Source organism: Girardinichthys multiradiatus, chromosome 19 (genome assembly GCF_021462225.1).
Source record: "Girardinichthys multiradiatus isolate DD_20200921_A chromosome 19, DD_fGirMul_XY1, whole genome shotgun sequence".
In the NCBI taxonomy this organism is placed as follows: Eukaryota; Metazoa; Chordata; class Actinopteri; order Cyprinodontiformes; family Goodeidae; genus Girardinichthys; species Girardinichthys multiradiatus.
Genome location: NC_061811.1, coordinates 19,316,703 through 19,333,346, shown reverse-complemented (window position 1 = coordinate 19,333,346; position 16,644 = coordinate 19,316,703). Strand labels below are relative to the sequence as shown.

Here is a 16,644-nt window from a genome sequence, read left to right as displayed (position 1 = left end):
AGCACCCCACTCCTAACATACCACAAGACAATACATTATGCATATTCCTAGTTTGTGTCAGCCTTCTGTTACGGGACAGGCAGAGTAGCGAAAAATATAAGCAGTGCTTCGCAGACAGACCTAAATTGAATGGGTAAGAGATTTGCGCTATAAAAATAGCACAATATTTCTCATCAAAGTGCACGAGGACTATTTCACTGTTTCTTATGAGTCAGGACTCTATTTGATCCAGATCGACATTTAAAATCTAATCAAACATGACAAGGAGGACTCTACAATGAAACATTTGAGAGATGAGATCATTGCTCTTCATTTGTGAAAACACAAACAAGGAGTAGGTTCAATGCTTTTTGACATTAGAATTATCTTAGCATTTGATACAAATTAACGTGGACCAGTTTTTAAAAATTCCCCCATCATCGCATAATGGGTCAGAACAGTTCTAAGGAGTTGCCTCCTCCCCAGAAAGAAATGTTTGATTTTATGTTAAGAAAATATCAGCCTAAAGCATAGAGTGCCTTCATTAATTTGAGTCTGTAGTAAGACTTTTCATTATTTTTCTTTCCTTTCCTTTTTAATGTCACTGCAATGTACTTTTTTCATCATGTAAAGCAATTCCCATGCCGTACCTCAACTTCGAATCCTCATCATTGGTTCAGGCCCAGTTATAATCTGTTCTAGTTTTAAGTTATGTGCTTTCATTTCCAGCTATCCAACACTCTTGGTTTACGTATTTTCTTAGATAAAGAATAACATTTTATTTAAGTTGTCACCTGCCTGTTACTTGCCTGTCTGATACAAACAACTAATCTTCAGGGGGGCATGTCATGAAAATAAAGCTTGATTTAAAGCCGGTTTTAAGGACTTTAGATTGGACAATGATAAAGAAAAACAGCAAAAAATGTATGGAGTGCCATTAATAAAATATTCTTGTTTTGGTTAAGATGCAATATTCTGCAAAATGGCTGTAATAATTCCAGAACAAAAGTTTATTTTAAAAAACATGTAAAAATTGGATATTTTTTTCTAGTAGCAAGAATGTGGGTTAAGGATGTATTTGCGTACTGGTTCTAAACAAAAAAAGAATTATAGTATTCAGTACTTGTCACAAACCAGGGATAGGCTGGTTAAGGGTATGAAGGTAAACCAAGGTTTTAACAAGGTTTTCAAAATTGGTATCATTTTCTGTCATATTATTTCTAAGTTTTAAAATAATTTTAATGTGATAACTGACTAGAATATTTGCTGGCTGCATGGATTAGATCAAGTGCTTCTGCCCACTTCTGGTCAGCTGGCTGAAAAAAAGATTGCAACACTTTCCCATTGCTTACAAGAGGGAGAAAATCTGGTGTTCAGAAATACCTTCAATATTTCAATTTTTCTTTTAAAAAACCAAAAAGATGATGTTATACAGTTTTGTTTCAAATCTTTGAGTTATTATTGTGATATTTTAACTCCAGGTTTTTGAATGTGAAAATCTAATACCAAAAGTAATGCTACCTTTCTCCACTTAGCATTATAAGTCTTCATCAGGACACTTTAGGATTGGATGATAGAAAATAAAAACACATGTAGATGGTAGTATTTTTAGCAATTTTATCTTCTTATTCTTCTCATGACATGAGAAACTGCACTATGTGATTTCCGACATACATAAAGTACTTGAGTTAATAAGAAATGGTCCTTTCAGTACAGCAAATGTGTTCATGTGAAAGAGTAAGAAAGATTCAACCCTTCAGGCGATCAGATGTAGGACATATACGCCTATATACCTTTAACTGTCCTTTTGATTGCTGAAAATAATAATAAGTCAATTATTCACTTGGAAGTATATTTTACATTTGGAGGAGGAAGAACAGATGAAGATGCGACTCTTTTAATTATCCTCTTTAGAGTTTTACTAAAAGGCAGGATGACAGTAGAGGGGAAAAGCAGAGGAAGGATCTCATTCTAAACATCTCCAGTTCAGTCAAGTCATGACCTTTCAAAGTTCATTTAGGAGCTCCTGGTTCAGGACACCTGGTTTGAATGATTCTGCAAGAAAAACCACACTTCTCAGTGGTCCAGCTCTTTAATAGTAAATGTTTTTAAAACATTTTTTTTTTTATTTTGCCTGAAGTCTGGGTCATGGCACATCCTAACTTAATATTCATTCCATGGTTAATGAAAAATACACACGAGATGAGTTTGTGCCAGGTGAAAGAGACTGAATCAGCAGGCTGAATGGAAAATAAATTTTTCCTTCAAGGCTAATGTTTGTTGCCACCTCTCTTGATCTGTCGTTTACAGATATGAGACTACTGTCCTATTCAACAGAATTCAATTGAGCAAGGAATACAAATAAGTGAACAGGGTTTATGCCATGGATGACTGAAGCACGCTCAGTGTTATCAAGGTCTGTGAGCATTTTCAAGTTTCAAGAAAATTAAGAATTACGACTCTAATAACAGTAAAAAGCTCCAGAAATGAATGAAGAGCAAGCTGTTTAACCTTTCTTTCCCCTTGGACATGCGCTGACATGCAGTGAGAAAACAAAAAACCCAACCAGGACTCCGTTCACAATGAGGAAGTGGGATTATCTTATTCTCTCCATCGCTGTCAGTCAGTGTAGCTGTGTCAAGCAGGCCAGTGAATCTGTAACTGACAGCTCTTGACCGTCCTGCCAATTACCAAGACCTCATTTCCCACCTCATCAACAACGGCACCCTTAGCAGACAATCAGAAAGCAAAATCACAGCAAAAGCAAAACCATGTGAGAAGGAGGGTGCATCTGCAACCTATCTGACCTCTCAATATAAAATAGGTACACAGCACACAGCACCAGACATGGTGGGCAAACACGAGAAACATGCATATTTCTGTACATCAAAAAACAGTTTGGACACAGGCAGGGACTGTCTGGTGTGTGGCTGATATACTCACTTTCAGGCGGCACCCTGTCTTTGTGCGGACAGCCTGACAGGCTGCGGTGGTGGGGGTACAGGCCCGTCACGTGACCCGTGCCGTCACAGCCCGGCGTCGGACAACGGCTCTCCTTCTTGTCAGCGCGGGAAACATCTGTGGACAGAAAGCTACGTGACAGGCATGGAAAATGGTGGAACTCTGTGCTACTATCGAGGTGAGCCTTTGTGGGTTAAAAAAATATATTTTAAAGACACCAATATTTTCTCGGTACAAATCAAAATCCATATTTGATCAAAATATGAAAAGTCTTAAATGTTTGCATGTATGTTATTGTAAGTCAACTGCATCAGCATGTAATGCCTTTTGTAATCTGGGCCTGCAGGTGCCTGCAGAAGACAGAGAGAGAAGCTCAAAAGGTCATCAGAGCCTCTGTCCTGTATCTGTTTCAGAGCTGCTGCAGGATCAGGACTCTAAACACCGTCCTTACACCTCCTTACAGCCACTACAAAAATGTTCGGAACTGTTGCCATCAGGAAAACAATAACACATTAAAAGCAGAACCACCAGTCTGCCAGAAAACTTTCTGTCATAAGCTGGTTAAATGCCGATCTGCTTTCAGTATTATGGACGTTATCTTATTGCACTTATTTGATGTTCTATCAATTTTATGAGTTTTTTACATAAGTGTTTTATCCATTTTTTTCATTTCTTAGACTAATCTGTTGAAGGAAACCAGAGAAACAATAAATAATCTTGTTTTAAACTATAAGTGAACCTAAAATGTCAGTCAGTCATTCATTTTCTACCACTTATTCCATAGTGGGTCACGGGGGAGCTGGTGCCTATCTCCAGCAGTCTATGGGCAAGAGGCAGGGTACACCCTGGACAGGTCACCAGTCCATCGCTGGGCAGCACACAAACAACCACGCACACACTCATACACCTAAGGTCAATTTAGAGAGACCAATTAACCTAACAGGCATGTCTTTGGACTGTGGGAGGAAGCCGGAGTACCCGGTGAGAACCCACGCATGCACAGGGAGAACATGCAAACTCCATGCAGAAAGACCCCAGAGCAGGAATTGAACCCAGGACCTTCTTGCTGCAAGGCAACAGTGCTACCAACTGTGCCACCGTGCAGCCCTGAACCTCAGATAACATATGAATTTAAATTGGTGACTAGTTTAGAACGTTTTAGACATTGAGATCACAGTTTAAAACGCGTTGCTGTTTTTTCAGTTAGAATCACATCCTCTGAAAATGTTCTATTTATTCCCAATGTTTCCAGGGATATCCACAGCTAAATAAAAGCTACAACCAGACCTAACATTGAAATTACAGATTTTACTGGGTTATGTGTCAGACTCCTGGCACATTTAGGCTTTAAGAATAGAGATGTAATGATGTAAATATAAAAATAGATAGTAAAAAGTAGAAGCACATAATCAGGGATATTAAAGCTTTAAAGAAAATGGCAATGGCATGGCCAAACTGTGCTGCTGGAGTGTTTAGTTTAGTTTTTTTTTTCATTCTGAAGATAAATCATTTCTAAAGATGTTATTTTTGCTTAAGCTTAATGCTGCACATCCATTTTAACCCATTATTAAGATGGATAAGAAAACTTTTCAAATCAATACCATTTCTCTGTTCAAACTTATGTGGATCCTTAAAAAGAAGTAAAATCCCAAGAGCTGTTCATTCAAGCTTGTCTGGTAAGTGTCTTTCCTGAAGTTTGTGCTCAGCTCAATACCCAACAATGGTAAGTAAGCAAATGGTCCCAGAAATATGAAAGAAGAAAGTAAAAGCTTTTTTCTTTTTTTTTTTGCTGTTAGCATAAGTCTGTATGAATTCAGTTTTAACGGCTGATTTTACTTTTAAAGTCTACAGACGTGATAAAAAAGTTTTTTAAATATACTATTATAGATGAACACTTTGCATGGGATTGTTTAATTCTTTTTTTGTTTTGGCGATTTAATAAGAAAATATTTGATTTGTGGTAACACAAGAGTTTTAAGTAGAGATCTTTACTTGTTGTCTTTCATCTAATTGAAGAAAAAAAATGTCACATCAGGGAAAAATGAGAAAAAGTCAGGGAAAAAGTTTGAAGCCCCAGAATAGTTGAGACTGAATATAGCCCCTGAGTTGTAGCGTAGGGTATGGTCTGATGAAAAGGGGAGTAACATCATAACAGCAAATGAAGTATAAACGTCCCGACTTCCTAAAGCGTAAAATTAAAGTTGGAATCTTAAAATGAGTTTTTATCTGACGTCTGTATCATTTCAAATGTTTTCTTTAGCAAATTTGCCTCTGTTAAAATCCAGAGTAACTCTATATCTATATATTTTTATTACAAGGTCTGTGACATCATCATAGGATCAGAGTGGGAAAGGATTTGTTTGTATTTTGAACTTTTACTCATTTTTGGTGACAAACGTTTAGCTTTCTGAGCGTTGAAAACACTTCAAACCAAATCAGTGTCCTTGACCTTTGAATTCTGCTTTTTATTTCTTTTTGTTTACTGATCGTTACTAATGTCTCCATTTATATGTGCAAGCAGGATAAAATGTGACTAAAACAGAGATACATTAATTGCATTGCTGGCAAGTTGTTTACAGCAATGACATTTTGACATTTCTTTTTTGCATTAAAGGTTTCACAGCATCAAACACACATACTGAGAGACACTCATCCACACAACAAATGAGATTGTCTTTCTCTTATTAAAACCTGAATCTCATATTTCCTTGAAACCAGATCAGATATGGTTTACACCAAAATGCACCAAACTGTGCCACCAATAAAATACTTTGATACAAATGATAATCCAGGATGAGGATGAGGTGTACCTGATAATCAGAAAGTTGTGGAGCACAGATTTAACTCTGAAACTTTCAGGGACATACCATTAAATTCTAATAACATCAAACAATTATTTATTTTACTTTTTGATTGGAATTTTCCTGAAATAAATCTTATTTTCTCTGATATTTTAATATACTGAGATGCAACTGTAGAAGTATTGACATAGGAAGGGGAGGAAAATAACAGTAGATTAAAGTCTTAAACCCTCGTATAACTCACTTGCACGTGAACAGATATAAGCCCCTCAGTTGGGTTGTGGGATTGTTAAATTAATCGAGTAAAGCGGAAAGGAGAGTTTGGAAACTACAAAACTGAGAGAAGGCATAGGGCACACGTAATCATACATTTACAAATGAGTCACCAAATGAAATTCCATGTCTCATTCATCAGAAAAGAAGCACTTCATTATGTTTTGGGGCCACTATCCATCTATGCCATATTAGGCCCATGTGAGTTTGGAATAAAAGTGCAATGTCATGTCTGGCTCTATTGTCTGGCACCAGCCCTATCAAGAAGGGACGTTTCATGTTGATAGGGAACTTGAGCTGCAAGTAAAATGCAGCTTCTTTGTATAATGGCTTCATTATACAACGTTTGCTGTTAATGTTCCAGCAGCTCGTAGGAAATAATTCTCCATTTCTATACATGTGAGTGCAAACAGACGTGATGCTCATGCATACCGCCTGCATCACTTCTATTGTGGAGAGCGGAGGCAGCCAAGTGGAAGTCATATTAGAAAGCAGGGGATATTGATTGTGGCTGGGAACGGGCTGCGCTTTGCATAGCAAATGGCCCCCATTACCATACCATCTCTAGATAATTAATGTGGAGTCAGTGGGCCTGTCGTTCGTTATCGGTCATTCTGATACTGTTCAATTTTCATCTCAACCTCATGCTTCTTTTAGGAAGCCTCGCTTCTCTGTGAGCCCAGCTCGGTTTTTATAAATCATGCGTCGAAACCCTGGTCAACGAGTGTTTGTTACTATCTGCCCGAGGAAAGATGCTATCGCCTTGCAACCATCTTGCATCCTCTCATTATTCCAACATTATCCAGACACAAAGGCCAGGGAAGGCTCTTGAAATTAGCATTTGTGTGGCATTTGAGTTGCAATATAAACCTGCTGTGAGTTGCGTGGCATTTGAGGCGTAATATCATCCTGCTGTGAATTGCCTTGCTCTTATTTGTTGTTCTCATCTGATATCATCTTTACAGGTGACAATAACTCATCCTACTTAGGTCTGTGCGTTACTGCCACAAATGATGAGAAGAATAAAGAAATGATGACGTGTATATGCAATATTGTGTTTTTTTAAGCAGTGGCCGTGTGCTGCAGAAAACAAAGGACCCGTGTTCCATGGTTCCTTCTTCAAAATGCTTGCCTATAGGTTTAAAAATAGGCAGCTTTACCCTGAGCTGCATCGCACAGATGAGATTTGTGGTCCTAACAGGCCATGCAGATTGCCATTACTTATGTCTGACAAACCTACCCTCTGCTGTTTCCATGCTGGCCTGTTTTAACAACAGAGGCTGCTGCTGCTGCTGCTCATGCTGGTGCTGATATTTAAATTTCCAAATTGGCTGAAAGGAAGCTTGTCCTGAGGTTATACTGAGCTTCCCAGAATGCACATGGGTTTGTCTGAGTCTCTTGTGCAGAGGAGATGAAATGCAGAACCAAACACTGAAAAACAAATATTTTACCTGAGCCTTTCAATTGAGGTAAGCTCATCTGCAGTTGTTTGTAGACATTGTTTCTGTGGTGTAAACCAAAACATGGATAGTGACCTTTGACCTCTAGGAGCTTCTTATTTTTGCTCATTTAGCTGACCTAAAATTACCTGTTAGTTCATTCGAAACAAAGCCTTTTTTCAAAATAATTAGCTAATCACTCAAAATTATACTTCTTTTTCTATTTTCCCAGACTGTGATTGCATAATATTTTACATAAAACCACCAGCAATGTCATGGGATGATCTGACATGAGACAAAACACATGATTATGAAAGTTAATATTTTAATTCCATTCAAATAAAATCATAACTAACTGTCCTAAGGTTCAATACTAAATGTGCATTATGTCAAAGTTCTCAATCTCATTCTATGGTTAAAATACAATGAATGTGCTCAGTCATGTTTTAGTCATGATATGCTGTGAGTAAAAGGCTCAAACCTTAATCTCTTCAACATCACTGAGGAAGAACTCCTCCTCCGCATTTGACATCAAATAAATTACATTCTCTAAAGATCCACTTCTGATTGGGCCTTACCCCACATAAGTCTGTTTCACAAGAGAACATTTGTTTTCTGAGTACGGTACCAAACTTTAGAACAGAGCTTCATTCCAAGCAAGAGAGTGGATCCAACTGAGTCATCCGGACCTTGCCAGTCTTTGGAGCTATGGTTGCCATAAATGTTTGTTTTGCATCACTTTGCTACAACAAATTTGGTTTTGCTTTCTTTGAAGACCTCCATCTTCAAGCTTAGCATCTACAAACGTATGACCAGATGCCTAAATCCGGGGCAAAAGAGACCTCAGCTGCTGTCCTATCTAAAAGTGACCTCAGTGAGCCACTAAAAACAGTGCTATCCTCTGTGGTACATATGTTGTTAAGCTGAAAAGTTGGACATAAGGGAGCTGGATATCTGGGGATACAAACAAATACTACAATAAACAATATAGCAAAAGTCGGACCCAACTTGCGCTTTTTGTCCTGAGCGGATTCTGGTGTGAATGGTGCCAAATAATTCTGGAAGTTTATAATGTGGAAACAATATTTTTTCTTTGCCCAATCCACATTCTAAACTCCTCTCTGAAATTAGGAAGTCTATAATTTCTGAATAAAACTACCAAAATAATTGTCATCTGACATTAAACCATAGAGTCAGACTCTTTAATCAGCTTCATTCTCATAGAAAACACTCTTTGCATTTAGATAAACTATTTGCTGATTTGAGAGTAGCAGTTAGACATTAATTGTTGAATGCAATTGTCAAGAGCTCAATAGAAAGGTGTAAATTGAGCTTTTGATTAAGTTAATCCTATTGACAAATCAAGACTAATTACTTGAGTTACGAACACTTAGGTAATGAAAAGTACCTGATAGTTTCTACATTTCTAATAGAATCCACTTACCTTTATGAAAGAAAGGCTTCTTCATGCCATCAGCAAGTCGGGCTTTGCGCTCAACACTGTAAGCGTGCCGTGGGCCATGCTCTTCATGGGTGTACCTCACACCATCTCTTCTAGCTGCCTCAGCAGCCATTTTATCCCTCATTGCCTTGGCACGCTCCGACTCAAGTGCAATTGCCTTCTCCAGCAGGGACAGATTCCCCTTTGTCATGTCAAACACTTCCTCCGATCGGTCCGACGTCACCGAGGCCGTGTCCTCGTCAAAGTCCCGGTGGTTGTTGAGGTGATATCGCTCATCGTGTGCGCAGCTAGAGAAGGCCTTGGAACGTGGGCTCAGCTGCTCCTCCAGCTTCATGAGATTGTCCATGTCAGAATAGTTCCTATCAAGAGTCCGTCTGTCATTTTGGCTGCTGTGATAATCTCCATAGCCGTGATGCTGGGGCTGCTGATTGGGGTCTCCGCACGAGTAATGATTTTGCTGAGATAGACCATTTCGTTCGTTGGGATTTGTTTCACTTAGTTTCCGAGCCAAGTCAAAGCATTGGTTCCTTAGGCACTCCAGACTGCTTAAACACACTTCCTCGTCACTGTTTTCCATTTGTCCATTACTGGAGGTCCTCATTTGACCATTGTTATGTGTGTTTCCCCCGTTGTGAGAACAGTCATTTTCCTCCCCGTTCCCAGATGTTCTGTTCTCAAACTCCTGTCCATCTAAGCTGTCGGACAGAACCGCACCATGACCCTGTGCCAGCAGTTTAAGAGAGTCTACTGTTTCTCGAACCACATCACTGTCAACATCCAAACTCAGATCTTCTCGTTGTGTTTCATCCCCTTCCTCCTCTTCTTCTTCTTCCTCCTCCTCATCTTCCTCTTCATCCTCTTCCTCTTCCTCTTCTTCTTCTTCCTCCTCTTCCTCCTCCTCCTCCTCGTCTTCAGCACTGTGGGATGAGTTGCTGTTCATCTCAGACTCTGTCATGGCACGATTGGCGGCATCTTCTGCAATCTTTCCCAAGTTAAGGAGGGACTTGGCCACTAGTTCGTCATAGTTTTCATACTCGTCATTGTTGTTGTCATCCTTCTCCGTCGCAGAGCCAGATTTTCCAACACCACCGCCTCCACCGTTGTCCTCGCCCCCCTCTCCAGTGCTCATCTGATCGTCCTCTGTTGGAAAGAAAGAAAAAGCATCTTGTAATTCCATTTCCGTCATTCTATTTTACAGCTAAATCAGATTTCTGGGCTTGGAACGTCTAAATTGGATAAGGAACTCTTTGCTTCCTCTTAATAATTTATTTTGAGAGCCTTAACAGCAGCTTGTGTTTTAAATTGTGAATCACCACAGGATGTTAAATGCAGTGGCTCAGGAAAGTTCCAGACAAGGATGCTCTATGAATCATGTTTTCACGTTACAGCCCTGATTCTTTCTGCAACATACAGTGTTGTGCAAAGGTCTTCACTCATTTCTTGAAATTCTTCCCTTTCAGTGAGGCAGGAGCTCTTGCAATCTTTTAAAATAGAATTGATCAAAATTGGTCTAGGGTTTTTTAATGTTTTAGAAACTTTCCCTTTAGACTTTGGCATCTTATTCGCTTATTTTTAATCCAAAACCTAACCTTTGTTAGAGAAATGGTTTGTTAAATGCATATCACTGACCTATGAATCAATCAGGTAAGAAAGAAAAAAAGCTTTAGGAACGGTCCTCTGTTGTGTCTAAACAAAACAGACAATTTAACAAAGAATCCATTTTTAAATAAAATATTTAGGATATTGGAGTAACTTTTTGATTCTACAAAGATACCACTGCAGTAAAGTGTTTTCCAAAGAACTATAAGCTAAAGAGCTGGTATATAATAAATTATTAACTGAAGAATGATGCATCTATTATCCCTTTTCTTTTGTTTGTCTCTTGAGATGTTAATTTTCTCTATATTAGGCCTGTCACTACTTCTTTTCACTCTACTTGTCTTGTCTTCTCAATTTTAAAAACACACTACACAATGAACTGGCATAGGGAAATGAGAAAAACAGAAAACATTTGTAGAAAAAAACAGGAAACTTTAACAATAGAAGAAAAATATAAAGAGTTATGGATTCCAGAGGTTTGAAGAATTATCTCAATCAGATCTCTAGTTTTGGATCAGGGTCTCAATCAAGGCATAAATAAATATACAGTGTTGGAGTCTAAACTCACTTGTTGGTCTGTTTTGGACTCTTGCAATCAGCTTTTCTAACTGTATTATAAGCCGTACACCATGTTTTGTTGATCAAGTGAATCTGGTTTTCCTTAAACCTTTTTTTAAAATTGTTTTTCAGCTTTTACAATGACGGTTACAATAAAAGAGAGACTGCATTGGCTGCTGCAGTGCTCAGATATCGACAGACAGCTCTTGGTGTGGGAGAAAACTGTGCAGAGTAGCTGACATACTGCACATTAAATTTCATTCATATGCATGAAATCACATGATTGTGGATGTGGTCATAGAAAGGGGACAGTCAAGACCAAGTTTTTACATTGCAGATTTAATAGAGTATGAACTAAAACATAATATCACACTGTCAACATCCATTGTTTTAGAAGATGAGTGGGTCATGATTCTTAGGTGTTTGAGTTTTGGATTTCTGTAGATGTCTGTTTCGTTCCTTGTTTATATTCTCTTAGTGTTACTATTTTACTCGTACTCGTACTCGTACTCGTCGTCTTCCGCTTATCCGGGACCAGGTCGCGGGGACAGCAGACTCAGCAGAGACGCCCAGATGTTCCCTCTCCCCAGACACCTCCTCCAGCTCCTCCGGGGGGAGCCCAAGGCATTCCCAGGCCAGCCGAGAGACATAGTCCCTCCAGCGTGTCCTGGGCCGTCCCCTTGACCTCCTCCCGGTGGGACGTGCCTGGAACACCTCCCGAGGAAGGCGTCCGGGAGGCATCCGGTATAGATGCCCGAGCCACCTCAACTGGCACCTCTCGATGTGGAGGAGCAGCGGCTCTACTCCGAGCTCCTCACCCTATCTCTAAGGGAGTGCCCGGCCACCCTACGGAGGAAGCTCATTTCAGTCGCTTGTATCCGGGATCTCGTTCTTTCGGTCATGACCCAAAGTTCATGGCCATAGGTGAGGGTAGGAACGTAGACTGACCGGTAAATCGAGAGCTTTGCTTTTCGGCTCGGCTCTCTCTTCACCACAACGGACCGGCACAGTACCCCCATTACTGCGGCAGCCGCACCGATCCGTCTGTCGATCTCCCGCTCCATTTTTTCCCCACTCGTGAACAAGACCCCGAGATTCTTAAACTCCTCCACTTGAGGCAGAAACTCCCCTCCAACCTGAAGAGGACAGGCCACCCTTTTCCAGTCGAGTACCATGGCCTCGGACTTGGAGGAGCTGATCTTCATCCCAGCCGCTTCACACTTGGCTGCGAACCGCCACAGCGCATGCTGTAGGTCTTGGCTAGAGGGGCCAGCAGGACCACGTCATCTGCAAAAAGAAGAGACGAAATCCACTGGTCCCCAAACCAGCCCCCTCTGGCCCTTGGTTGCGTCTAGAAATCCTGTCCATAAAAGTTATGAACTGCCGGAGTCCAACATGCACCGGGAACAGGTCCGTCTTAGTGCCGGCAATGGACCAAACTCCTGCTCTGCTCGTACATGGACCGGATGACCCTAATAAAGGGCCCCCGATTCCATACTCCTGGAGCACCCCCCACAGGGCATCATGAGGGACACAGTCGAATGCCTTCTCCAGGTCCACAAAACACATGTGAACCGGTTGGGCAAACTCCCATGAACCCTCAAGCAACCTGTAGTGGGTATAGAGCTGGTCCAGTGTTCCACGGCCGGGACGAAAACCACACACTCCTCCTGAAGCAGAGGTTCGACTATCGCCTGGACTCTCCTCTCCAATACCCTGGCGTAGGCCTTACCAGGGAGGCTGAAGAGTGTGATCCCCCTGTAGTTGGAACACACCCTCCAGTCACCCTTCTTATGAAAGGGGACCACCACCCCAGTCTGCCAGTCCAGAGGCACTGTCCTCGACCGACATGCAATGTTGAAGAGGCGTGTCAACCATGACAGCCCAACAACATCCAGAGATTTGAGGTACTCAGGGCGGATCTCATCCACCCCCGAAGCCTTGCCACCGCGGAGCTTTTTAACCACCTCGGTGACTTCAGCCTGGGTGATGAAAGAGTCCAACCCCGAGTCCCCAGCCTCTGTTTCCACCAGGGAATGCGTGATGGCAGGATTGAGGAGATCCTCGAAGTACTCCTTCCACCGCCCGATAATGTCCTCAGTCGGGGTCAGCAGCCTCCCACCCCCACTATAAACAGTGTTGGCAAAGCACTGCTTCCCCCTCCTGAGTCGCAGGACGGTTTGCCAGAATCGCTTCGAGGCCAACCGGTAGTCCTTCTCCATGGCCTCACCGAACTCCTCCCAGGCCCGAGTTTTTGCCTCTGCCAGAGCCCAGGCCGCAGCACGCTTGGCCTCACGGTACCCGTCAGCCGCCTCAGGAGTCCCACAAGCCATCCACAGCCGATAGGACTCCTTCTTCAGCTTGATAGCAACCCTTACTGCCGGTGTCCACCACTGGGTTCTGGGACAGTGGACAGCTCAGCCCCTCTCTTCACCCGAGTGTCCATAACATGCGGCCGAAGGTCTGATGATACGACAACAAAGTCGATCATCGACCTCCTGCCTAGGGTGTCCTGGTGCCAAGTGCACTGATGGACACCCTTATGTTTGAACATGATGTCCATTATGGACAATCCGTGACTAGCACAGAAGTCCAATAACAAAACACCGCTTGGATTCAGATCGGGGAGGCCATTCCTCCCGATCACGCCTCTCCAGGTGTCACTGTCGTTTCCCACGTGGGCGTTGAAGTCCCCCAGCAGAATAATGGAGTCCCCGGGAGGGGCACTATCCAGCACCCCCGACAAGGACACCAAGAAGGCCGGGTACTCCGCACTACCGCTCGGCCCGTAAGCCGAGACGACAGTCAGAGACCTATCCCCAACCCGAAGGCGCAGGGATACGACCCTCTCATCCACTGGGGTAAACCCCAACACGAGACGGCTGAGCTGGGGGGCAACAAGCAAACCCACACCAGCCTGCCGCCTCTCCCCGTGGGCCACTCCAGAGTAGAAGAGAGTCCAACCCCTCTCAAGGAGATGGGTTCCAGAGTCCACGCTGTGCGTGGAGGCGAGCCCGACTATTTCTAGTCGATGTCTCTCGACCTCCCGCACAAGCTCAGGCTCCTTCCCCCACAGCGAGGTGACATTCCACGTCCCTAGAGCCAGCCTAAGCATCCGGGGATCGGGCCGCTGAGGTCTCCACCTTCGTCCGCCACCCAATCCTCTTTGCACCGGTCCCTCACGGTTCCCCCTGCAGGTGGTGGGTCCACTGGGGGATGGCCTCGCGTCTCTCGTTCGGGCTTGGCCCGGCCGTATCCCGCGAGGAGCAACCTGGCCACCAGGCGCTCTCCGTCGAGTCCCGACCCCAGGCCAGGCTCCAGGGTGGGACCCCGGCTCCGCCGTACCGGGCGACGTCACGTGCCTGGTTATTTTTGGCATCATGAGGGATTCTTGAACCGCTCTTTGTCTGACCCATCACCTAGAGCCTGTTTGCCATGGGAGACCATACCATGGATATTTAGGCCCCAGACAACATAGCCTCTAGGTTCATTTGAGCACTCAAACCCCTCCACTATGTTAAGGTGGCGGTTCAAGGAGGAGGTTACTATTACTATTTTAGTTCATCCCATTGTTTACTTTTTTCTTAGTTTTCTCTGTCTTCTCCTGTTCATTCTCTCTTTCCTCCCTTGGCACGCTCCCCCTTCATTAGTCTCAGCTGCCACTCATTCCCATCTGATTGCTTTCACCTGCTCTCCATGCCTTTTCTCCACACTTAGTAAAAGATATACTCTCTGGTTCTCTTTGTCCCATGCTGGTTTCTTCCATTTCACTGCTTCCTGCCTGTTCCAACAAATGTTTTTGCTTATAGGAATGGGTCAGTTAGGGGTAAGCATACAAAGCTTTTAAAAAGTTAATGTTTCACAGTTCAAAGTAATTTCAACAAGCTTCCTGGCCATTTTTCACATCAAAATGTCATGCTTTTCCAGATTAAACATTTGAGCAAATTTTTATAAAGATCGATGAAACGTGAATGGATGGATACAACCTTTAGTCAATGTTGGACAAAATTTAGAAAAGGACATTTTTTTCATACTCTCGTTTCCTTTTTTCATAAAATCAAGAAAATTATGAAATCACTGGACTTTTCCAGACTCTGTAAGAACCCTGTTTAATGCAACTGGAACTTGGCACATGCCTATTCTGAAGTGATACACCTTATTTTACTCAAAGCATAAATTATAAGCAACAATGTGACATTAAAACAGTAACATGATGAACTCCAGTCAGCTACTATTTATCCTTTGCTTGTAAGGTCCTTTTTCATTAAATCATCAGTATCTTTAGAATTTATTTCAGTGCCTAATTGATTCTGACAGGCTGCAAAGGTTACTGAACCTCTTCTGTCAGTAATTTCAAGCACTCACTCCTGGAGCACTTCCAGTCTCTGTCTCTGTGCCTGGACCATTGAGAGCACATTGCTCATATTGGCGTCACATTTGCGACTTAAATTCCTGTATAGAAAACGTACCCAAAGGCCCCAAAGAACACACAGAGGAATTGGGAACAAAGGTTTGCATCACCTTCAAAATCAAAAATTGAAAAAAATAAGTAAATTTTTGCCATAAAATAGAAATGTTCAATATATTGATAAAATACAGAGACATTATGAATTTGTTTTGTGGAAATATTTATTTTTCTACAAAGGCTTTGCCGTCCTTATACACATTTCCACACACTCAAGTTTAATGAGAGCAACACAGCATTGCTACCTCGCGGGTGAAGGCTTTAGAGCAGAAAGAGGGAACAGTCACGAATGACCAAGCACATATTTTGACAGCGAAAGGCTTCTTACAGCAACCTCCAGCACCAGGGGTTTAATTTTTGATGGTATGAAACATGGCACAGGGAAGCAATTTGAAGAGCAATCAAGGTACACAAAAGGGATATGGAAGTGAAACAGATGAAGAAGGGAACAGAGGGAGTGCCCTATCCTGAACTGACGTCGGATTAGCACCAATGGATGTGCACGCGACTGGGAAACACAGAAAAGCTCCCGAATTTCACCAGGAGATTGGAATCTCCCTGCCAGCAATGAATGGGAATTGTAACGATGATGCATACTGGAAGTTTTCATGGAGCAAATCCAAATGCTGCTATTTCACTGTGAAATGATTATGGAGCCCTAACAAAAGAAGGGTTTGCAGAATTCATTCTGGCAACAACACTCTTGTATAGCACTAATAAAAGGGTAGATGCAGACAACTTGCCTCCCATAGAAACAGAGACAGGTCAAAGAGAGAGTGGCCCAGTCTCCCCGTTCTGGATAAAACCTTCGGCATGGGCTCTAATGAACAGGAGTCTGAAAAGATGTTTTCACATGTCTGCAAGAAAATAGAAGCACGGTGTCGGCAGCGATGCCACATCAACACTTTGGGTGGATGGAGCTGTGCGCCAAACAGGGTTAACACACTTCTCTCTGAGCTTCACTCTTAATTGGACTTGAAGGCACTGTCAGGTCCAATTGGGATGCGTGGGTGCAAAGCCGAATCTGCTGGAGAGAAACCTGCCAGATCTGCTGTTTGGTGCATCACAGGGGGGAGGGGAGATAACAAACATATGGGACAGGAGCTT

The 16,644-nt window shown here is 42.4% G+C and overlaps 1 protein-coding gene across 6 annotated transcripts in view; it reads right to left on the bottom strand.

The window, feature by feature from the left end:
* Positions 1–16,644, bottom strand: part of myt1lb (myelin transcription factor 1-like, b) — a 152,605-nt gene that overhangs the window by 43,026 nt on the left and 92,935 nt on the right. For all 6 annotated transcript variants that reach the window (XM_047344874.1, XM_047344875.1, XM_047344869.1 and 3 more), the window contains exons 6-7: positions 8,898–10,055; positions 2,923–3,057 (exon numbers count right to left, since the gene is read on the bottom strand). In XM_047344874.1, the coding sequence (XP_047200830.1) occupies positions 2,923–3,057; positions 8,898–10,055 (1,293 nt within the window). The remainder of the gene's footprint in view (positions 1–2,922; positions 3,058–8,897; positions 10,056–16,644) is intronic.